Source organism: Panulirus ornatus, chromosome 18 (assembly GCF_036320965.1).
Source record: "Panulirus ornatus isolate Po-2019 chromosome 18, ASM3632096v1, whole genome shotgun sequence".
NCBI classification, from domain to species: Eukaryota; Metazoa; Arthropoda; class Malacostraca; order Decapoda; family Palinuridae; genus Panulirus; species Panulirus ornatus.
The window spans coordinates 6,542,213-6,566,844 of record NC_092241.1 but is presented as its reverse complement, the minus strand read 5'-3'; the positions used below and the strand labels follow the sequence as shown (position 1 = coordinate 6,566,844).

Sequence of the window (24,632 nt, the reverse complement as noted above, 5' to 3'; positions counted from 1 at the left end):
CACACAAAATCTTTTTTACTCCATCTTTCCACCTCCAATTTGGTCTCCCACTTCTCCTCGTTCCCTCCATCTCCGACATATATATCCTCTGGGTCAATCTTTCCTCACTCATTCTCTCCATGTGCCCAAACCATTTCAAAACACCCTCTTCTGCTCTCTCAACCACGCTCTTTTTATTTCCACACATCTCTCTTACCCTTACATTACTCACTCGATCAAACCACACATTGTCCTCAAACATCTCATTTCCAGCACATCCATCCTCCTGCGCACAACTCTATCCATAGCCCACGCCTCGCAACCATACAACATTGTTGGAACCACTATTCCTTCAAACATACCAATTTTTGCTTTCCGAGATAATGTTCTCGACTTCCACACATTCTTCAAGGCTCCCAGGATTTTCGCCCCCTCCTCCACCCTATGATTCACTTCCGCTTCCATGGTTCCATCCACTGCCAGATCCACTCCCAGATATCTAAAACACTTTACTTCCTCCAGTTTTTCTCCATTCAAACTTACCTCCCAATTGACTTGACCCTTAACCCTACTGTACCTAATAACCTTGCTCTTATTCACATTTACTCTTAACTTTCTTCTTTCACACTTTACCAAACTCAGTCACCAGCTTCTGCAGTTTCTCACATGAATCAGCCACCAGCGCTGTATCATCAGCGAACAACAACTGACTTACTTCCAAAGCTCTCTCATCCACAACAGACTTCATACTTGCCCCTCTTTCCAAAACTCTTGCATTCACCTCCCTAACAACCCCATCCATAAACAAATTAAATAACCATGGAGACATCACACACCCCTGCCACAAACCTACATTCACTGAGAACCAATCACTTTCCTCTCTTCCTACATGTACACATGCCTTACATCCTCGATAAAAACTTTTCACTGCTTCTAACAACTTGCCTCCCACACCATATATTCTTAATACCTTCCACACAGCATCTCTATCAACTCTATCATATGCCTTCTCCAGATCCATAAATGCTACATACAAATCCATTTGCTTTTCTACGTATTTCTCACATACATTCTTCAAAGCAAACACCTGATCCACACATCCTCTACCTCTTCTGAAACCACAATGCTCTTCCCCAATCTGATGCTCTGTACATGCCTTCACCCTCTCAATCAATACCCTCCCATATAATTTACCAGGAATACTCAACAAACTTATACCTCTGTAATTTGAGCACTCACTCTTATCCCCTTTGCCTTTGTACAATGGCACTATGCACGCATTCCGCCAATCCTCAGGCACCTCACCATGAGTCATACATACATTAAATAACCTTACCAACCAGTCACCCCCTTTTTTCATAGACTCCACTGCAATACCATCCAAACCTGCTAAATTCATACTAGATTATTTTCTGGCTTTGCTGACTTGATCATTATCAAATTATGACAGAAAAAAATCCATTGTAAATAAAGAATATGAATTGCTTCAAGAAATGAATTACCCTTGTTGGAAAATCTTCTGGAGGCATAGCCGGGGGTTGAAGTAATGGTCCTACAATACTCCGGTAAACAGAACGTAACGCAGCAATCTTCTTTGTCACACTTAAGGATCTAGATCTTGATTCTTCACTTAGATGTATGCAGCTTACACATTTCTTATGGTCATAATTGACTAGAATGAGCCTGTAAATCGTAGATTTGAATGTTATTCAGGTATTCATTACATATAAACACACTTTAAACATTAACATACAATTTATGTATAGCAGTTTAAATAACTTTTTTTGTTATCTGACATCTAATTTTCGGATTAGTACGTCTTCATATCTGAGCCTGCAGTATAGTTGCCCTTTGCCAATGGACTGTTACAAGTGAGGCACTACAGGCTGAGAACTGATACTGGAGTTCACCATTTATGGAGACTCTTTTGCAATGGTCAACCTCTTGAAGGAATGCCTGAAGGGAATGGGCATCCGAGATACAGATAGATAGCACAAATCTTCAATTTTCCATATTTTCTCTGCTCCTATGCACATTCTCCATCAAATAATTTCTGCTGTACTATAAACCAAGACTGAATTCTTCATCCAGATAAAGTTTTACTAGAAAACTAAAATGCATTTTAGAAAAAAATATATGGAAAAAGGCTTTCACTTACTGGTACTAAAAATATCCAGAGTGAAAAGAGTATCACTTTAGTGTAAAAATGGAAGTGATCAGATAGGTTATGGCTGGTGAGCATCAAGGGCTGTTGAGTATTAAGTTACAGTTTGCAGCATCAAATATAAAAAAGATTCTTAAGAAAGCAAGTGTTTTGGGAACAGCTAAATGAGTGTGTTAGCGGTTTTGATGCACGAGACCGGGTTATAGTGATGGGTGATATGAATGCAAAGGTGAGTAATGTGGCAGTTGAGGGAATAATTGGTATGCATGGGGTGTTCAGTGTTGTAAATGGAAATGGTGAAGAGCTTGTAGATTTATGTGCTGAAAAAGGACTGATGATCGGGAATACCTGGTTTAAAAAGCGAGATATACATAAGTATACTTATGTAAGTAGGAGAGATGGCCAGAGAGCGTTATTGGATTACGTGTTAATGGACAGGCGTGCGAAAGAGAGACTTCTGGATGTCAATGTGCTGAGAGGTGCAACTGGAGGGATGTCTGATCATTATCTTGTGGAGGCTAAGGTGAAGATTAGTATGGGTTTTCAGAAAAGAAGAGTGAATGTTGGGGTGAAGAAGGTGGTGAGAGTAAGTGAGCTTGGGAAGGAGACCTGTGTGAAGAAGTATCAGGAGAGACTGTGTACAGAATGGAAAAAGGTGAGAACAATGGAAGTAAGGGGAGTGGGGGAGGAATGGGATGTATTTAAGGAATCAGTGATGGATTGCGCAAAAGATGCTTGTGGCATGAGAAGAGTGGGAGGTGGGCTGTTTAGAAAGGGTAGTGAGTGGTGGGATGAAGAAGTAAGAGTATTAGTGAAAGAGAAGAGAGAGGCATTTGGACGATTTTTGCAGGGAAAAAATGCAATTGAGTGGGAGAAGTATAAAAGAAAGAGACAGGAGGTCAAGAGAAAGGTGCAAGAGGTGAAAAAAAGGGCAAATGAGAGTTGGGGTGAGAGACTATCAGTAAATTTTAGGGAGAATAAAAAGATGTTCTGGAAGGAGGTAAATAGGGTGCGTAAGACAAGGGAGCAAATGGGAACTTCAGTGAAGGGCGTAAATGGGGAGGTGATAACAAGTAGTGGTGATGTGAGAAGGAGATGGAATGAGTATTTTGAAGGTTTGTTGAATGTGTCTGATGACAGAGTGGCAGATATAGGGTGTTTGGGTCGAGGTGGTGTGCAAAGTGAGAGGGTTAGGGAAAATGATTTGGTAAACAGAGAAGAGGTAGTAAAAGCTTTGCGGAAGATGAAAGCCGGCAAGGCAGCAGGTTTGGATGGTATTGCAGTGGAATTTATTAAAAAAGGGGGTGACTGTATTGTTGACTGGTTGGTAAGGTTATTTAATGTATGTATGACTCATGGTGAGGTGCCTGAGGATTGGCGGAATGCTTGCATAGTGCCATTGTACAAAGGCAAAGGGGATAAGAGTGAGTGCTCAAATTACAGAGGTATAAGTTTGTTGAGTATTCCTGGTAAATTATATGGGAGGGTATTGATTGAGAGGGTGAAGGCATGTACAGAGCATCAGATTGGGGAAGAGCAGTGTGGTTTCAGAAGTGGTAGAGGATGTGTGGATCAGGTGTTTGCTTTGAAGAATGTATGTGAGAAATACTTAGAAAAGCAAATGGATTTGTATGTAGCATTTATGGATCTGGAGAAGGCATATGATAGAGTTGATAGAGATGCTCTGTGGAAGGTATTAAGAATATATGGTGTGGGAGGAAAGTTGTTAGAAGCAGTGAAAAGTTTTTATCGAGGATGTAAGGCATGTGTACGTGTAGGAAGAGAGGAAAGTGATTGGTTCTCAGTGAATGTAGGTTTGCGGCAGGGGTGTGTGATGTCTCCATGGTTGTTTAATTTGTTTATGGATGGGGTTGTTAGGGAGGTAAATGCAAGAGTTTTGGAAAGAGGGGCAAGTATGAAGTCTGTTGGGGATGAGAGAGCTTGGGAAGTGAGTCAGTTGTTGTTCGCTGATGATACAGCGCTGGTGGCGGATTCATGTGAGAAACTGCAGAAGCTGGTGACGGAGTTTGGTAAAGTGTGTGGAAGAAGAAAGTTAAGAGTAAATGTGAATAAGAGCAAGGTTATTAGGTACAGTAGGGTTGAGGGTCAAGTCAATTGGGAGGTGAGTTTGAATGGTGAGAGGCTGGAGGAAGTGAAGTGTTTTAGATATCTGGGAGTGGATCTGTCAGCGGATGGAACCATGGAAGCGGAAGTGGATCATAGGGTGGGGGAGGGGGCGAAAATTTTGGGAGCCTTGAAAAATGTGTGGAAGTCGAGAACATTATCCCGGAAAGCAAAAATGGGTATGTTTGAAGGAATAGTAGTTCCAACAATGTTGTATGGTTGCGAGGCGTGGGCTATGGATAGAGTTGTGCGTAGGAGGATGGATGTGCTGGAAATGAGATGTTTGAGGACAATGTGTGGTGTGAGGTGGTTTGATCGAGTAAGTAACGTAAGGGTAAGAGAGATGTGTGGAAATAAAAAGAGCGTGGTTGAGAGAGCAGAAGAGGGTGTTTTGAAGTGGTTTGGGCACATGGAGAGAATGAGTGAGGAAAGATTGACCAAGAGGATATATGTGTCGGAGGTGGAGGGAACGAGGAGAAGAGGGAGACCAAATTGGAGGTGGAAAGATGGAGTGAAAAGGATTTTGTGTGATCGGGGCCTGAACATGCAGGAGGGTGAAAGGAGGGCAAGGAATAGAGTGAATTGGAGCGATGTGGTATACAGGGGTTGACGTGCTGTCAGTGGATTGAATCAAGGCATGTGAAGCGTCTGGGGTAAACCATGGAAAGCTGTGTAGGTATGTATATTTGCGTGTGTGGACGTGTGTATGTACATGTGTATGGGGGGGGTTGGGCCATTTCTTTCGTCTGTTTCCTTGCGCTACCTCGCAAACGCGGGAGACAGCGACAAAGTATAAAAAAAAAAAAAAAAAAAAAAAAAAAAAAAAAAAGAAAGCAGAGAAGATGAAAGATTTTGCCTAGTTGATGAACACTGTTAACAACATATAGGTGGAAGGTAAGCCTAGGCAGAGGGATCATTGATGAAAAATCTGTGGCCAGTCTTGATACTTGCTGATATTATCATAAAAAAATTACCTTATAAACTTAGGTAAAAAGTTGAGTTCTTACATCCAATTTTTTTGCAAAAAGTATGAGGTTCACTTTTTACATAAGTAATATTTTGAGTTAAAATCCATTTATGACGGTGAGACACCTGTTTAATAAAAATAAGGGAAAAATATTCCAATCAGTGGTGGCTGGAAAGGAGACGTATGTACAAGAAGTGAGTCAGATGTTGTTCGTATATGACATTGTGCTGGTCGTGGATACTTGGTAGTAGTTGGTAGGGAGCCACCAAACAGGGAGGTATTTTACCAGTACTGCCCATCTGGGTATCGGGAGGGTTAATGACAGCTGTTTAGTGGTTGTCAAGATGCACTCCTCTGACCCAGGTAACTATTTTTTCTTTCTGCCTCACCTACATATGGACTGCTAGCATTCTGTTCACAAACATACAATCTCTCCTAGACATACATTACACATGACAACATTTAACTCACACAACTCATTCTTCATAACTAGATATTTCCTGTGGTGAGCACTATGCGCTAGCTCTGCCTTTTGGCTAAAATGTTAGATGCAACAGATAGAAGTAGCAGGTAGGAACATTAGACAGAAGTATGACTTAAAAACATAAGGTAGAAGTAGTAAGTAGGAACATTAAAGGGAGCAATAGGTAGATGGAAAAGGAGGAAACAAAGGAGATGTGAGGATGGAGTGACATGTTATGTGCGTTCAGAGGCTGAACATGCAAGAGGTTGTGAGGCATGCTAGGGAAAGAGTACATTGGAGCAATGTGGTATAAAGGGGACAATGTATTGTCAGCAGGCTACACCAGGGCACATATAGCAAATGGGGTGAAACTAACTAGGGTGAGGCACTAAAGGATAAGCAGCAGCACTGGCATTCACCAGTTATGGAGACTTTTGCCATGGCCACCCCCTTGAGGGAGTTCCTAAGGGGAACACGTGTCAGTGACATAGATAGATAGATAAGGGGTAACCAAGGAAAGTTCTGTAGGGTCTGGTTATGGACAGGGGTGGATGTGAGTTGATGAGGTCATTTCTTTGTCTCTTCCTAGCACTACCTTGCTAATAGGGGAAATGACAACACACTGAAACCAGAGCCCCCTAGCCATAACCATGTCCCATAAACCTTTCCGTGGTATCCCCCGACCACTTCATATGCCCTAGTCTATCCCACTGATAGCACATCAACCCCCTGTATTCCATATCGCTCCAGTTCACTCCATTCCATGCATACTTTCATCCTCTTGCATGTTCAGGCCCCGAGCACTCCAAACTCCGAGCACTACATCCTTTCATCTCCAATTCAGTCACTTATTTCTCCTTATCCCCTTCACTTCTGACACTTATACCCTCTTTGTCAACCTCTCGTTACTCATTCTCTCCATGCGTCCAAACCATTTCCACACACCTTCTTCAAGTCTCTCAACCATACTCTTCAAGTCATGAAGCAATACTCTTCTTATTATCTCATTTCTCTCTTAACCAGTCATTTCTTACTTTATCAGCCCTTCTCACACCATATATTGTCCTCAAAAATTTAATTTCCAACACATTCACCCACTTCTATACATTCTCATCTACAGTCCGTGCCTTGCATCCTCATAAATCCGTTGGGACTACTATACCTTCAAACATGCCCATCTTTGCCCTCCCAGATAGTGACCTCTCTTTCCACATATTCCAACAGTGCTCCCAAGACCTTCATCCCCTCCCCCCACCCTATGACTCACCAGTTCCCAACTGACAAGACATACTACCCCACCCTATGACTTACCAGTTCCCAACTGACAAGACATACTCCCCCACCCTATGACTCACCAATTCCCAACTGACAAGACATAAGTAAATAACAAGTTACACAGACTTTTGTAAAATTCAAAAAGAATACGCATTCTTGAGCAAACAAAAATATGCAGCCATCAGCTACTTTGTTTGTAAAACACATTCTTTTGTACTAATATGTACACACATACAGTCTTTTCGTACATCTTTAAACATGGACCATACTTCACTCACCCAGTGTAGACTTTCCCACAAATGGCTCTGATGATTTAATAATTACTGAAAGAAAAATAATTGTAATCAACGTATATCTGAATAGAGCATAAACTTATAAAAAGAAAAATGAATTACCCAATGACAGCATTATCCAGCTGGGACAGAAGACTAGGTGCAATGTTCCATGGAAATAAAGTGGTTAAGGCCTCTAAAACTTGGTAGGAGGGGGCCCAAAAAGAGGATGCTGAGCGAATCATCTCTGACAAGGTGGGTGTTGGACCACAGAGAGTTACCACAGACACTTGACCCGTCAGTCGTACCACCAGCATTCTAAAAGGTACCTGAAAGATGTTTTATCTCCATGACATCAATTTTGCTTGACAGCTCCTCTCTTTTACCATAAAAATCAGCCTAGAAAAAATAATCAAACTTTTGGATACCTGTGAGTGGAAAGGGCAGCAAATGGAACCATGGAAGTGGATCTGAGTCATAGGGTAAGCGAGAGGGTGCAGGTTCTAGGAGTGCTAAAGAAAGTGTGGAAAGAGAAAGTTATCAGGCAGAGCAAAAATGGGTATGTATGAAGAAATAGCATATAAATGAGGCTGTGCAGAGGAGGTTGGATGCAATGGGCATGTTTGAACAAATTAAACAGCTGCAGTGACATCACAAACTGTTGACAGGGATCCACCTTTACATGGAATCACTCACCCTCCTCTTTTCTTACCTGCAACCACAACTTAATGTCCAAGAAAAAACTCCTCACTGCATGAAGTAGCTTTTCTCCCTCACCAAATATCTATTGTAACTTCCACAAAGAATGTCTATGAACCCTACCATATGCCTTCTCCAAATATGGAAATACCACAAACAGATCCCTCTGTTTCTCCAAGTATTTCACACACAAAGTCTTTAGAACAAACATTTAGTTCACACATCCTCTACCACTCATGAAGTTAAATTGTTCCTCTCTAGTCTGATGCTCTATACCCTACACATCTCTTTTATGGGCTAGTGCCAGGAAACAGACAGAGAATGGCCCATTCACTCATATACATATATACATACATAAACTGAAAGTATCCGCAGAAATAATATCAACAGAAAATGAAAACTAATATTTTTTCTTTCTATGTTAGTGGTTCTATGAGTATCTTTGACCAACTAATCTAAAACTGATTTACTTCTCTAAGCCCATATCCTATCAAAAATAAAAAGTATGAAAGCACGGAAAAAAAACCTGGTATGAACTTACATTAGGGCTTTTATCAGGGAGGTAAATGGGTAGGTCACGAGCTACAGTGAAATTGTTTGTGGCCACCAGGAGGGGAAGGAGGACTAGCTCTATATGAGACAATGACCAAAAGTTGCGAGTTCCACACAACACATACTCTTGCATCATCACACAGCTGTAAGTTGAGTCTGCTCCTTCAGCAAATTTTTCAAGTTCATTCTGGAAAAACAAAAAGGACACAATAAAACTCTTGAGAAAAAGTATAAATAATGAGGAAAAAGTACAAATAAAGAAGTTTCGTTCCATCTGTTATCATTACCTCATTCTGATTCCACTGGTTGGATCACAGATGTAAGGCAATGAAATCACATATAAATCCTCAATCCATACATGGTAAAATACTGACTTTTATCTGTATATATCTCTAATATATTTGGACGATTTTTGCAGGGAAAAAATGCAATTGAGTGGGAGATGTATAAAAGAAAGAGACAAGAGGTCAAGAGAAAGGTGCAAGAGGTGAAAAAGAGGGCAAATGAGAGTTGGGGTGAGAGAGTATCATTAAAATTTAGTGGTAGAGGATGTGTGGATCAGGTGTTTGCTTTGAAGAATGTATGTGAGAAATACTTAGAAAAGCAAATGGATTTGTATGTAGCATTTATGGATCTGGAGAAGGCATATGATAGAGTTGATAGAGATGCTCTGTGGAAGGTATTAAGAATATATGGTGTGGGAGGCAAGTTGTTAGAAGCAGTGAAAAGTTTTTATCGAGGATGTAAGGCATGTGTACGTGTAGGAAGAGAGGAAAGTGATTGGTTCTCAGTGAATGTAGGTTTGCGGCAGGGGTGTGTGATGTCTCCATGGTTGTTTAATTTGTTTATGGATGGGGTTGTTAGGGAGGTAAATGCAAGAGTTTTGGAAAGAGGGGCAAGTATGAAGTCTGTTGGGGATGAGAGAGCTTGGGAAGTGAGTCAGTTGTTGTTCGCTGATGATACAGCGCTGGTGGCGGATTCATGTGAGAAACTGCAGAAGCTGGTGACGGAGTTTGGTAAAGTGTGTGGAAGAAGAAAGTTAAGAGTAAATGTCAATAAGAGCAAGGTTATTAGGTACAGTAGGGTTGAGGGTCAAGTCAATTGGGAGGTGAGTTTGAATGGTGAGAGGCTGGAGGAAGTGAAGTGTTTTAGATATCTGGGAGTGGATCTGTCAGCGGATGGAACCATGGAAGCGGAAGTGGATCATAGGGTGGGGGAGGGGGCGAAAATTTTGGGAGCCTTGAAAAATGTGTGGAAGTCGAGAACATTATCCCGGAAAGCAAAAATGGGTATGTTTGAAGGAATAGTAGTTCCAACAATGTTGTATGGTTGCGAGGCGTGGGCTGTGGATACAGTTGTGCGCAGGAGGATGGATGTGCTGGAAATGAGATGTTTGAGGACAATGTGTGGTGTGAGGTGGTTTGATCGAGTAAGTAACGTAAGGGTAAGAGAGATGTGTGGAAATAAAAAGAGCGTGGTTGAGAGAGCAGAAGAGGGTGTTTTGAAATGGTTTGGGCACATGGAGAGAATGAGTGAGGAAAGATTGACCAAGAGGATATATGTGTCGGAGGTGGAGGGAACGAGGAGAAGAGGGAGACCAAATTGGAGGTGGAGAGATGGAGTGAAAAGGATTTTGTGTGATCGGGGCCTGAACATGCAGGAGGGTGAAAGGAGGGCAAGGAATAGAGTGAATTGGAGCGATGTGGTATACAGGGGTTGACGTGCTGTCAGTGGATTGAATCAGGGCGTGTGAAGCGTCTGGGGTAAACCATGGAAAGCTGTGTAGGTATGTATATTTGCGTATGTGGACGTGTGTATGTACATGTGTATGGGGGGGGTTGGGCCATTTCTTTCGTCTGTTTCCTTGCGCTACCTCGCAAACGCGGGAGACAGCGACAAAGTATAAAAAAAAAAAAAAAAAAAAAAAAAAAAAAAGATGTTCTGGAAGGAGGTAAATAAAGTGTGTAAGACAAGGGAGCAAATGGGAACTTCAGTGAAGGGTGCTAATGGGGAGGTGATAACAAGTAGTGGTGATGTGAGAAGGAGACGGAGTGAATATTTTGAAGGTTTGTTGAATGTGTTTGATGATAGAGTGGCAGATATAGGGTGTCTTGGTCGAGGTGGTGTGCAAAGTGAGAGAGTTAGGGAAAATGATTTGGTAAACAGAGAAGAGGTAGTAAAAGCTTTGCGGAAGATGAAAGCCGGCAACGCAGCAGGTTTGGATGGTATTGCAGTGGAATTTATTAAAAAAGGGGGTGACTGTATTGTTGACTGGTTGGTAAGGTTATTTAATGTATGTATGACTCATGGTGAGGTGCCTGAGGATTGGCGGAATGCGTGCATAGTGCCATTGTACAAAGGCAAAGGGGATAAGAGTGAGTGCTCAAATTACAGAGGTATAAGTTTGTTGAGTATTCCTGGTAAATTATATGGGAGGGTATTGATTGAGAGGGTGAAGGCATGTACAGAGCATCAGATTGGGGAAGAGCAGTGTGGTTTCAGAAGTGGTAGAGGATGTGTGGATCAGGTGTTAGCTTTGAAGAATGTATGTGAGAAATACTTAGAAAAGCAAATGGATTTGTATGTAGCATTTATGGATCTGGAGAAGGCATATGATAGAGTTGATAGAGATGCTCTGTGGAAGGTATCAAGAATATATGGTGTGGGAGGCAAGTTGTTAGAAGCAGTGAAAAGTTTTTATCGAGGATGTTAGGCATGTGTACGTGTAGGAAGAGAGGAAAGTGATTGGTTCTCAGTGAATGTAGGTTTGCGGCAGGGGTGTGTGATGTCTCCATGGTTGTTTAATTTGTTTATGGATGGGGTTGTTAGGGAGGTGAATGCAAGAGTTTTGGAAAGAGGGGCAAGTATGAAGTCTGTTGTGGATGAGAGAGCCTGGGAAGTGAGTCAGTTGTTGTTCGCTGATGATACAGCGCTGGTGGCTGATTCATGTGAGAAACTGCAGAAGCTGGTGACTGAGTTTGGTAAAGTGTGTGAAAGAAGAAAGTTAAGAGTAAATGTGAATAAGAGCAAGGTTATTAGGTACAGTAGGGTTGAGGGTCAAGTCAATTGGGAGGTAAGTTTGAATGGAGAAAAACTGGAGGAAGTAAAGTGTTTTAGATATCTGGGAGTGGATCTGGCAGCGAATGGAACCATGGAAGTGGAAGTGAATCATAGGGTGGGGGAGGGGGCGAAAATCCTGGGAGCATTGAAGAATGTGTGGAAGTCGAGAACATTATCTCGGAAAGCAAAAATGGGTATGTTTGAAGGAATAGTGGTTCCAACAATGTTGTATAGTTGCGAGGCGTGGGCTATGGATAGAGTTGTGCGCAGGAGGGTGGATGTGCTGGAAATGAGATGTTTGAGGACAATGTGTGGTGTGAGGTGGTTTGATCGAGTAAGTAATGTAAGGGTAAGAGAGACGTGTGGAAATAAAAAGAGCGTGGTTGAGAGAGCAGAAGAGGGTGTTTTGAAATGGTTTGGGCACATGGAGAGAATGAGTGAGGAAAGATTGACCAAGAGGATATATGTGTCCGAGGTGGAGGGAACGAGGAGAAGTGGGAGACCAAATTGGAGGTGGAAAGATGGAGTGAAAAAGATTTTGAGTGATCGGGGCCTGAACATGCAGGAGGGTGAAAGGCGGGCAAGGAATAGAGTGAATTGGATCGATTTGGTATCCCGGGGTTGACGTGCTGTCAGTGGATTGAATCAGGGCACGTGAAGCGTCTGGGGTAAACCATGGAAAGTTGTGTGGGGCCTGGATGTGAAAAGGGAGCTGTGGTTTCGGGCATTATTGCATGACAGCTGGAGACTGAGTGTGAACGAATGGGGCCTTTGTTATCTTTTCCTAGCGCTACCTCACACACATGAGGGGGGAGGGGGATGGTATTCCATGTGTGGCGAGGTGGTGATGGGAATGAATAAAGGCAGACAGTGTGAATTGTGTGCATGGGTATATATGTATGTGTCTGTGTGTGTATATATATGTGTACATTGAGATGTATAGGTATGTATATTTGCATGTGTGGATGTGTGTGTATATACATGTGTATGGGGGTGGGTTGGGCCATTTCTTTCTTCTGTTTCCTTGCGCTACCTCGCAAATGCGGGAGACAGCAACAAAGCAAAATAAATAAATAAATATAACTCTAATGTCCGTTCCCTTTGGGAACTCGCATCAATGGGGTTGGGTGGGCAAGAAAGCCTTCACTTATCTCTGTCCTTGAATGCCTCCCTCGCATATACCATTCTACACATTCTTCCACCACTTTCCTCCCTCCAGTTTTCCCACTCCATTTTCCTATGTCACAGGGGGTCTTCCTCTCAACACCAACTCACCTCTCTCTTCTTTTTTGAGGCTACAGTCATGGACAAAAGTCCACACCATGGCTGGGCCTGAAGTGAAATTTAGAGAAGTTCATGAGAGGGGGGGAAAAAGAAGAGACAATTTTGGAAGTTTTGGAAGAAGTGAAGAACCTGTCTTTTAAAATGTGCAAGGTCACAGTTATTGGGAAAGACATGGGAGGGTAGAGAGTTTTAAAGCTTTGAGGAGTAGGGAAAGAAACAGTTATCAAAATGACCTGCACTTGAGTTACCAATGGCCTACAGTAATAATGTGATGCAGCAGCTTGCTGAGTATAGCGTGGTCGAGCTAGTGGTAGGTGCACTTATGCAGCCAGCTACCAGAAAGCAGAAACCAAAGTAATACCTACAGAAGAGGGATAGTGAACCAACACTGTGGTGCAGGGCAAGAGAGTCAAGTTTGGAAGCTGGCCTGGGAAAGTTTATAAGTCAGACCACTTTCAACACATCTCTGTCAAGTAAAGATGCAGAGCTAGAACCACCCCAGATGTGAAAGCAGTACTTCATACAAGAACAAATCATTCCTTTGCATAAACCAAACAACTGTTCAGAAGAAAAAAAATTTGACTTCTAAACTGGACTCTCAGTTTCTTAGAGGCAGACTTAGCTATTTCTGTAATGTGGGGTTTCTAAGAAAGACATACAAAAGAAAATATCCCTGGGGATAGGGGAGAAAGAATACTTCTCATGTATTCGCTGCATGTCGTAAAAGGCAACTAAAAGGGGTGGGAGTGGGCGGGCTGGAAATCCTCCCCTCCTATCTTACTTTTCCAAAAGAAGGAACAGGGAAACATGCCAAGTGAGGATTTTTTCCACAAGGCTCAGTCATCTGTTCTTGACGCTACCTCACTAATGTGAGAAATGACGAATATGGATAAAAAAAAAAAGAGAGAAGAAAAACAGTAATGAACTACTTCAAGCCAGCTAACTACAGCTGACTGAAGAGCTAAGCCAGTGAGACTGAATGACTGACAGCAAACCCTTTAGTCAGGCAAAAGGCTTAAATGATCAGAGGATAAACCAAAAGGGGTGAATGAAAGAGATCATTCTCACCAATATTATGAAAGTAGGAATGATCTTGACCCAATATTCCTCAAGGAATATATTGCTCCCAACGGGATAGACCGCAGAGGAGAGGAGACACTGAGAATACATTAATTCTCTTCCATTCTCCGTAAAAAGGAACTTTCAGACAACGTGTGAGCATGACCTGAACAAACACAGAAATCTGCTACTAATCCCTTATATTATCAATTTTTTTTTTTTTTTTTTGCTTTGTCGCTGTCTCCCGCGTTTGCGAGGTAGCGCAAGGAAACAGACGAAAGAAATGGCCCAACCCACCCCCATACACATGTATATACATACGTCCACACACGCAAATATACATACCTACACAGCTTTCCATGGTTTACCCCAGACGCTTCACATGCCCTGATTCAATCCACTGACAGCACATCAACCCCGGTATACCACATCGCTCCAATTCACTCTATTCCTTGCCCTCCTTTCACCCTCCTGCATGTTCAGGCCCCGATCACACAAAATCTTTTTCACTCCATCTTTCCACCTCCAATTTGGTCTCCCTCTTCTCCTCGTTCCCTCCACCTCTGACACATATATCCTCTTGGTCAATCTTTCCTCACTCATTCTCTCCATGTGCCCAAACCATTTCAAACCACCCTCTTCTGCTCTCTCAACCACGCTCTTTTTATTTCCACACATCTCTCTTACCCTTACGTTACTTACTCGATCAAACCACCTCACACCACACATTGTCCTCAAACATCTCATTTCCAGCACATCCATCCTCCTGCGCACCACTCTATCCATAGCCCACGCCTCGCAACCATACAACATTGTTGGAACCACTATTCCTTCAAACATACCCATTTTTGCTTTCCGAGATAATGTTCTCGACTTCCACACATTCTTCAAGGCTCCCAGAATTTTCGCCCCCTCCCCCATCCTATGATTCACTTCCGCTTCCATGGTTCCATCCGCTGCCAGATCCACTCCCAGATATCTAAAACACTTTACTTCCTCCAGTTTTTCTCCATTCAAACTCACCTCCCAATTGACTTGACCCTCAACCCTACTGTACCTAATAACCTTGCTCTTATTCACATTTACTCTTAACTTTCTTCTTTCACACACTTTACCAAACTCAGTCACCAGCTTCTGCAGTTTCTCACATGAATCAGCCACCAGCGCTGTATCATCAGCGAACAACAACTGACTCACTTCCCAAGCTCTCTCATCCCCAACAGACTTCATACTTGCCCCTCTTTCCAAAACTCTTGCATTCACCTCCCTAACAACCCCATCCATAAACAAATTAAACAACCATGGAGACATCACACACCCCTGCCGCAAACCTACATTCACTGAGAACCAATCACTTTCCTCTCTTCCTACACGTACACATGCCTTACATCCTCGATAAAAACTTTTCAATGCTTCTAACAACTTGCCTCCCACACCATATATTCTTGATACCTTCCACAGAGCATCTCTATCAACTCTATCATATGCCTTCTCCAGATTCATAAATGCTACATACAAATCCATTTGCTTTTCTAAGTATTTCTCACATACATTCTTCAAAGCAAACACCTGATCCACACATCCTCTACCACTTCTGAAACCACACTGCTCTTCCCCAATCTGATGCTCTGTACATGCCTTCACCCTCTCAATCAATACCCTCCCATATAATTTTTTTTTTTTTTTTTTTTTATACTTTGTCGCTGTCTCCCGTGTTTGCGAGGTATCCCATATAATTTATAATTATATATATAATATAATTTACCAGGAATACTCAACAAACTTATACCTCTGTAATTTGAGCACTCACTCTTATCCCCTTTGCCTTTGTACAATGGCACTATGCACGCATTCCGCCAATCCTCAGGCACCTCACCATGAGTCATACATACATTAAATAACCTTACCAACCAGTCAACAATACAGTCACCCCCTTTTTTAATAAATTCCACAGCAATACCATCCAAACCTGCTGCCTTGCCGGCTTTCATCTTCCGCAAAGCTTTTACTACCTCTTCTCTGTTTACCAAATCATTTTCCCTAACCCTCTCACTTTGCACACCACCTCGACCAAAACACCCTATATCTGCCACTCTATCATCAAACACATTCAACAAACCTTCAAAATACTCACTCCATCTCCTTCTCACATCACCACTACTTGTTATCACCTCCCCATTTGCGCCCTTCACTGAAGTTCCCATTTGCTCTCTTGTCTTACGCACTTTATTTACCTCCTTCCAGAACATCTTTTTATTCTCCCTACAATTTAATGATACTCTCTCACCCCAACTCTTATTTGCCCTCTTTTTCACCTCTTGCACCTTTCTCTTGACCTCCTGTCTCTTTCTTTTATACATCTCCCACTCAATTGCATTTTTTCCCTGCAAAAATCGTCCAAATGCCTCTCTCTTCTCTTTCACTAATACTCTTACTTCTTCATCCCACCACTCACTACCCTTTCTAATCAACCCATCTCCCACTCTTCTCATGCCACAAGCATTTTTTGCGCAATCCATCACTGATTCCCTAAATACATCCCATTCCTCCCCCACTCCCCTTACTTCCATTGTTCTCACCTTTTTCCATTCTGTACTCAGTCTCTCCTGGTACTTCCTCACACAAGTCTCCTTCCCAAGCTCACTTACTCTCACCACCCTCTTCACCCCAACATTCACTCTTCTTTTCTGAAAACCCATACAAATCTTCACCTTAGCCTCCACAAGATAATGATCAGACATCCCTCCAGTTGCACCTCTCAGCACGTTAACATCCAAAAGTCTCTCTTTCGCACGCCTGTCAATTAACACGTAATCCAATAACGCTCTCTGGCCATCTCTCCTACTTACATAAGTATACTTATGTATATCTCGCTTTTTAAACCAGGTATTCCCAATCATCAGTCCTTTTTCAGCACATAAATCTACAAGCTCTTCACCATTTCCATTTACAACACTGAACACCCCATGTATACCAATTATTCCCTCAATATAATGTCAAATAAACAAGGCAGGTATGAATATCTAACCTGAAGTGTATGCTGCTCTGGTGGTATGAGGCATTCTGCACAACCTGTTAAGTGGGAGAAACCCTGGTGATCCTCACATCCCATAGCTCTCGCAAGCAATTCATCCAGCAATGCATAACAAGGCTGAAACATTAAAACAGTATGTCAAATTAAATAAAAGTGCACATTTGCTTTAAAAAAATATGATTATTTACTGGAGCTATTTTAAAACAGGTCACTGCCTACAATTGTGGAAGGAATAATCATGAGCTATACCCTAAAAACACCACTATCAAGTTACATTTCACTCCTTAAGCTTGTTCCCCTCTTATGCCCATACCCCTTGTACATATTAAACTTTAGTGCAATCATTCAAATAATTTACTCGTGATGCTATCAAATGCATACCACTGTCTTTAATAATCCAAAGGTCAGCATCAATGCTAACCTAAATAATAAAAAGTTTACATATACTGTACTTAGAATAAACTGAAAAGAACTATGCCCTGAGGTATAGGCCTTTCTTTTCCACGACAATGTTCCATACACAACGAGATACTCCACTAAGAATACTGGGATTTGCATCATTCCTCCCCTTCTACTGCTTAGGAGGCAGCTGGCCTCGTGAGGATCCCTCAGGAGTGAAAGGGTGCCTTCATTCTTTTCATATGTATTCACCATTTTCCAGATTAGTGAGGTAACATCAAGAATAGATGACTGAGCATTTGAGGAAAAATTCACTTCTTAATATGGCCACCTGTGCTTGATTGTGAAGTATACAGTATGAAATCTATATTTGCACTTGTATCCCATAAACTGTTTCCAGACACCACAGCTGAAACTTTTTCTAATTATCAAAAAGTATATGTGATGTCAAGAATGCCTGTATGAGATTTGCATCCTCATGTTGCATAATTTTTGTTGCTGTGTAGCTCATACATGATAACAGATATTTCTGATATAAAACCATTAGTGAGGATCTTTGTGACAAAAACACTTACGGAAATACCTCGCAACTCCCTGAAATAATCATGGAGTACCTCATATGCCTGGAAGTGGTGCAGTCAGTGTATTTCAAAATACTCAAAATTTCTTACAGCCAACTCAAAACCTACATAAGTGAAATGGCTCTTTATGACCAGTGACTACAGTGAATAGTCCAAAACAAATAGTTTTGAAACTATACCAAAACAGTAACAATTTCTGTAGTAAAAGAGCTTCAGCTAAGAGACTCCCAGAGAGCTTTGAAAGAAACATTTTTGTACATCTTTTATTGGAATTATCTAAGAGGCTTCCTTAGATTGATAAGAAAAGACTTTATCTTTTCTGCCTGACAGTTGAAAATCTCATCTGACACATTCTGCAACTCCAAATGTTAATGAAGACACTCACAACCAACAAACTATTGCCTTAAAAAGCAATTCATGCCAGCTCCTCTGCTCATACAGCTCTAACTTAAAACCTACATATGGCTGATTAGCTCCAGGAAGAATCTCTTCGGGCTATGCATGAATGATAGGTGGGGGTCATCTAATATTAAGTGCAGAAATCCTCTATTTAAATGTGGATCTTGTAAACACTCTGTACATCGAGGGTCTTCTTACTGTCATCACCCTACATACAAAAGACACCTCCAGCATTATGCCAAAGGTTCGGGTGTTCTTCTGGCAAAAAAGCTGTTTTGAATCTGAATGATAATTCTTTCCTATCGTCATACATCATTCGCCACTGCTTAACTCGTACATAGCCCTCCTTTCTTATGTTAAAGTTATGTCCTCACCCTATGAAAAAAGGCTCTTAGATGAGTAGCCTGATATTAGACGTACATAAAATCTGTAACTGTTGCACTGATGCAAATACTTCCTTTTCTATTACTTCCTTTTTCTTTTTTACAAACATTCTAGTTTATCAAATGTTATTTATACCAGCCAAAAAAATTCAAGCTCACCAACGATTTTCTATAAAGCATATATACAGTATTCCATTTTGTGCTGCCATCTCAAAATTTTATAATTTTCAAGCACCTTTTTAAATATATTCAAAGAAGGTTGGAGCCTAAAAAATATTCGTCTGCAATTAGGCCACTAATAATCTCACTTAGGTGTCAAAGAAAGCCAAAAATGCAAAGATTAAAACACTGTGAAGAAATGTATTCTATAAGGCAGACTGTTAATCATCCATGAAGCTGCTGCTGTCAGAAAAGTGAACAAAGTGAGTTTTGTCTCTAAAACCTTTAAACAAATTTGATTTACACTTATCCTCCTTGTAAATTTTTATTTATTATCATTATTTTTATTTATTATTTTGCTTTGTCGCTGTCTCCCGCGTTAGCGAGGTAGCGCATGGAAACAGACGAAAGAATGTCCCAACCCACCAACATACACATGTATATACATACACGTCCACACATGCAAATATACATACCTATACATCTCAACGTATACATATATATACACACACAGACAAATACATATATACACATGTACATAATTCATACTGTCTGCCTTTATTCACTCCCATCGTCACCTCGCCACACTGAAATAACAACCCCCTCCCCCCTCATGTGTGTGAGGTAGCGCTAGGAAAAGACAACAAAGGCTACATTCGTTCACACTCAGTCTCTAGCTGTCATGTAATAATGCACCAAAACCACAGCTTCCTTTCCACATCCAGGCCCCACAGAAAATTCCAAGGTTTACCCCAGACGCTTCACATGCCCTAGTTCAATCCATTGACAGCAGGTCGACCCCGGTATACCACATCGTTCCAATTCACTCTATTTCTTGCATGCCTTTCACCCTCCTGCATGTTCAGGCCCCAATCACTCAAAATCTTTTTCACTCCATCTTTCCACCTCCAATTTGGTCTCCCACTTCTCCTCGTTCCCTCCACCTCTGACACATATCATCTTGGTCAACCTTTCCTCACTCATTCTCTCCATGTGACCAAACCATTTCAAAACACCCTCTTCTCTCTCTCAACCACACTCTTTTTATTACCACACATCTCTCTTACCCTATTATTACTTACTCGATCAAACCACCTCACACCACATACTGTCCTCAAACATCTCATTTCCAGCACATCCACCCTCCTCCGCACAACTCTATCCATAGCCCACGCCTCGCAACCATATAACATTGTTGGAACCACTATTCCTTCAAACATACCCATTTTTGCTTTCCGAGATAATGTTCTCGACTTCCACACATATAACCTTGCTCTTATTCACCTTTACTCTCAACTTTCTTCTTTCACACACTTTACTAAACTCAGTCACCAGCTTCTGCAGTTTCTCACATGAATCAGCCAACAGTGCTGTATCATCAGCGAATAACAACTGACTCACTTCCCAAGCTCTCTCATCCACAACAGACTTCATACTTGCCCCTCTTTTCAAAACTCTTGCATTCACCTCCCTAACAACCCCATCCATATACAAATTAAACAACCATGGAGACATCACACACCCCTGCCGCAAACCTACATTCACTGAGAACCAATCACTTTCCTCTCTTCCTACACTTACAAATGCCTTACATCCTCGATAAAAACTTTTCACTGCTTCTAACAACTTGCCTCCCACACCATATATTCTCAATACCTTCCACAGAGCATCTCTATCAACTCTATCACATGCCTTCTCCAGTTTCATAAATGCTACATATAAATCCATTAGCTTTTCTAAGTATTTCTCACATACATTCTTCAAAGCTAACACCTGATCCACACATACTCTACCACTTCTGAAACCACACTGCTCTTCCCCAATCTGATGCTCTGTACATGCCTTCACCCTCTCAATCAATACCCTCCCATATAATTTACCAGGAATACTCAACAAACTTATACCTCTGTAATTTGAGCACTCACTCTTATCCCCTTTGCCTTTGTACAATGGCAATATGCAAGCATTCCGCCAATCCTCAGGCACCTCACCATGAATCATACATACATCAAATAACCTTACCAACCAGTCAACAATACAGTCACCCCCTTCTTTAATAAATTCCACTGCAATACCATCCAAACCCGCTGCCTTGCCGGCTTTCATCTTCCGCAAAGCTTTTACTACCTCTTCTCTGTTTACCAAATCATTTTCCCTAACCCTCTCACTTTGCACACCACCTCGACCAAAACACCATATATCTGCTACTCTATCATCAAACACATTCAACAAACCTTCAAAATACTCACTCCATCTCCTCACATCACCACTACTTGTTATCACCTCCCCATTAGCCCCCTTCACTGAAGTTCCCATTTGTTCCCTTGTCTTACACACTTTATTTACCTCCTTCCAAAACATCTTTTTATTCTCCCTAAAATTTAATGATACTCTCTCACCCCAACTCTCATTTGCCCTCTTTTTCACCTCTTGCACCTTTCTCTTGACCTCCTGCCTCTTTCTTTTATATATCTCCCACTCATTTGCATTATTTCCCTGCAAAAATCGTCCAAATGCCTCTCTCTTCTCTTTCACTAATAATCTTACTTCTTCATCCCACCACTCGGTACCCTTTCTAATCTGTCCACCTCCCACGCTTCTCATGCCACAAGCATCTTTTGTGCAAGCCATCACTGCTCCCCTAAATACATCTCATTCCTTCCCCACTCCTCTTACCTCCTTTGTTCTCACCTTTTTCCATTCTGTACTCAGTCTCTCCTGGTACTTCCTTTTATTTATTATTTACTTATTTTATTCATTATCTATTTTACTCTGTCGCTGTCTCCAGTGTTAGTGAGGTAGCGCAGGGAAACAGATGAAAGAATGGTCCAACCCACCCACATACAGATGTATAAACATACACGCCCACACACACGCATATACATACCTATACATTTTAATGTATACATACATATACATACACAGACATATACATATATACACATGTACATATTCATACTTGCTGCCCTCAGTCATTGCCATCGCCACACCGCCACACAAGAAATGGTAACCCCTCCCCCCGCACACGCGCGAAGTAGCGCTAGGAAAAGACAACAAATGCCACATTCAGTCACACTCAGTCTCTAGCTGTCAGGTGCAATGCACCAAAACCACAGCTTCCTTTCCACATCCAGGCCCCACAGAACTTTCCATGGTTTAACCCCAGACACTTCACATGCCCTGGTTCAATCCATGGACAGCACATCGATCCCAGTATACCACATTGTTCCAATTCACTCTATTCCTTCAATGCCTTTCACCCTCCTGTATGTTAAGACCCAGATCGCTCAAAATCTTTTTCACTCCATCCTTCTACCTACAATTTGGTCTCCCACTTCTCCTCGTTCCCTAAACCTCTGACACAGATATTCTCTTTGTCAATCATTCCTCATTCATTCTCTCCATGTGACCAGACCATTTCAATACACCCTCTTCTGCTCTCTCAACCACACTCTTTTTATTACCACACATCTCTCTTACCCTTTCATTACTTAATCGATCAAACCACCTCACACCACATATTGCCCTCAAACATCTCATTTCCAGCACATCCACCCTCCTCCACACAACCCTATCAATAGCTCATGCCTCGCAACCATATAACATTGTTGGAACCACTATTCCTTCAAACATACCCATTTTTGCTTTCCGAGATAATGTTCTCGCCTTCCACCCATTCTTCAACACTCCTAGAGCCTTCACCACCTCCCCCACCCTGTGACTCACTTTCGCCTCCATGGTTCCATCTGCTGCTAAATCCACTACCAGATATCTAAAACACTTCACTTCCTCCAGTTTTTCTCCATTCAAACTTACCTCCCAACTGACTTGTCCCTCAACCCTACTGTACCTAATAACCTTGCTCTTATTCACATTTACTCTCAGCTTTCTCCTTTCACACACTTCACCAATCTCAGTCACCAGCTTCTGCAGTTTCTCATCCAAATCAACCACCAGCACTGTATCATCAGTGAACAACAACTAACTCACTTCCCAAGCCCTCTCATCCACAACAGACTGCATACTAGCCCCTCTTTCCAAAACTTGCATTCACCTCCCTCACAACCCCATCCATAAACAAATTAAACAACCATGGAGACATCATGCACCCCTGCCGCAAACCAACATTCACTGAGAACCGATCACTTTCCTCTCTTAATACTCGCACACATGCCTTACACCTCGATAAAAACTTTTCACTGCTTTTAGCAACTTGCCTCCCACACCATATACTCTTAATATCTTCCACAGAGTATCTCTATCAACTCTATAATATACCTTCTCTAGGTCCATTAATGCTTCATACAAATCCATTTGTTTTTCTAAGTATTTCTCACATACATTCTTCAAAGCAAACACCTGATCCACACATCCTCTACCACTTCTGAAACCACACTACTCTTCCCCAATCAGATGCTCTGTACATGCCTTCACCCTCTCAATCAATACCTCCCCGTATAATTTACCAGGAATACTCAACAAACTTATACCTCTGTAATTTGAGCACTCACCTTTAGCCCCTTTGCCTTTGGCACTATGCATGCATTCTGCCAATCTTCAGGTACTTCACCATGAGCCATACATACATTGAATATCCTCACCAATCAGTTAAAAACACAGTCACCCCCTTTTTTAATAAATTCCACTGCAATACCATCCAAACCCACTGCCTTGCTGGCTTTCATCTTCCACAAAGCTTTCACTGCCTTTTCTCTCTTTACCAAACCATTCTCCCTGACCCTCTCACTTCGCACACCACCTCAACCAAAACACCCTACATCTGCCACTCTATCATCTAACACATTCAACAAACCTTCAAAATACACACTCCATCTCCTCCTCACATCACCACTACTTGTTATTACCTCCCCATTAGCCCCTTCATCGATGTTCCCATTTGTTCTCTTGTCTTATGCACTTTATTCACCTCTTTCCAAAACATCTTATTCTCCCTAAAATTTAATGATACCCTCTCAGCCCAACTCTCATCTGCCCTCTTTTTCACCTCTTGCACCTTTCTCTTGACCTTCTGTCTCTTTCTTTTATACATCTCTCAGTCATTTGCACTATTTCCCTGCAAAAATCATCCAAATGCCTCTCTCTTCTCTTTCACTAAAAATCTTACTTCTTCATCCCACCACTCATAACCCTTTCTAATCACCCACCTCCCATGTTTCTCATGCCACAAGCATCTTTTGCACAAGCTATCACTGCTTCCCTAAATACATCCCATTCCTCCCCCACTACCCTTACATCATTTGCTCTCACCTTTTTCCACTTCGCACTCAGTCTCTCCTGGTACTTCCTCACACAAGCCTCCTTCCTAAGCTCACTTAATCTCACCACTCTCTTCACCCCAATATTCTCTCTTCTTTTCTGAAAACCTCTACAAATCTTCACTTTCGCCTCCACAAGATAATGATCAGACATACCTCCACTTGCACCTCTCAGCACATTATCATCCAAAAGTCCCTCTTTCACATGCCTATCAATTAACATATAATCCAATAATGCTCTCTGGCCATCTCTCCTACTTACATACATTATTTTCATTTTATTTTATTTTGCTTTGTCGCTGTCTCCTGCGTTAGCGAGGTAGCGCAAGGAAACAGACGAAAGAATGGCCCAACCCACCCACATACACATGTATATACATACACGTCCACACACGCAAATATACATATCTATACATCTCAATGTATACATATATATACACACACAGACATATACATATATTCACATGTACATAATTCATACTGTCTGCCTTTATTTACTCCCA

The 24,632-nt window shown here is 41.7% G+C and overlaps 1 protein-coding gene across 1 annotated transcript in view; it reads right to left on the bottom strand.

The window, feature by feature from the left end:
- fy (fuzzy planar cell polarity protein-like protein) overlaps positions 1–24,632 on the bottom strand; it is a 55,087-nt gene that overhangs the window by 13,323 nt on the left and 17,132 nt on the right. Inside the window, exons 4-7 of the mRNA XM_071672842.1 lie at positions 16,927–17,049; positions 8,485–8,682; positions 7,368–7,573; positions 1,482–1,662 (exon numbers count right to left, since the gene is read on the bottom strand). Of these exons, the coding sequence (XP_071528943.1) occupies positions 1,482–1,662; positions 7,368–7,573; positions 8,485–8,682; positions 16,927–17,049 (708 nt within the window). The remainder of the gene's footprint in view (positions 1–1,481; positions 1,663–7,367; positions 7,574–8,484; positions 8,683–16,926; positions 17,050–24,632) is intronic.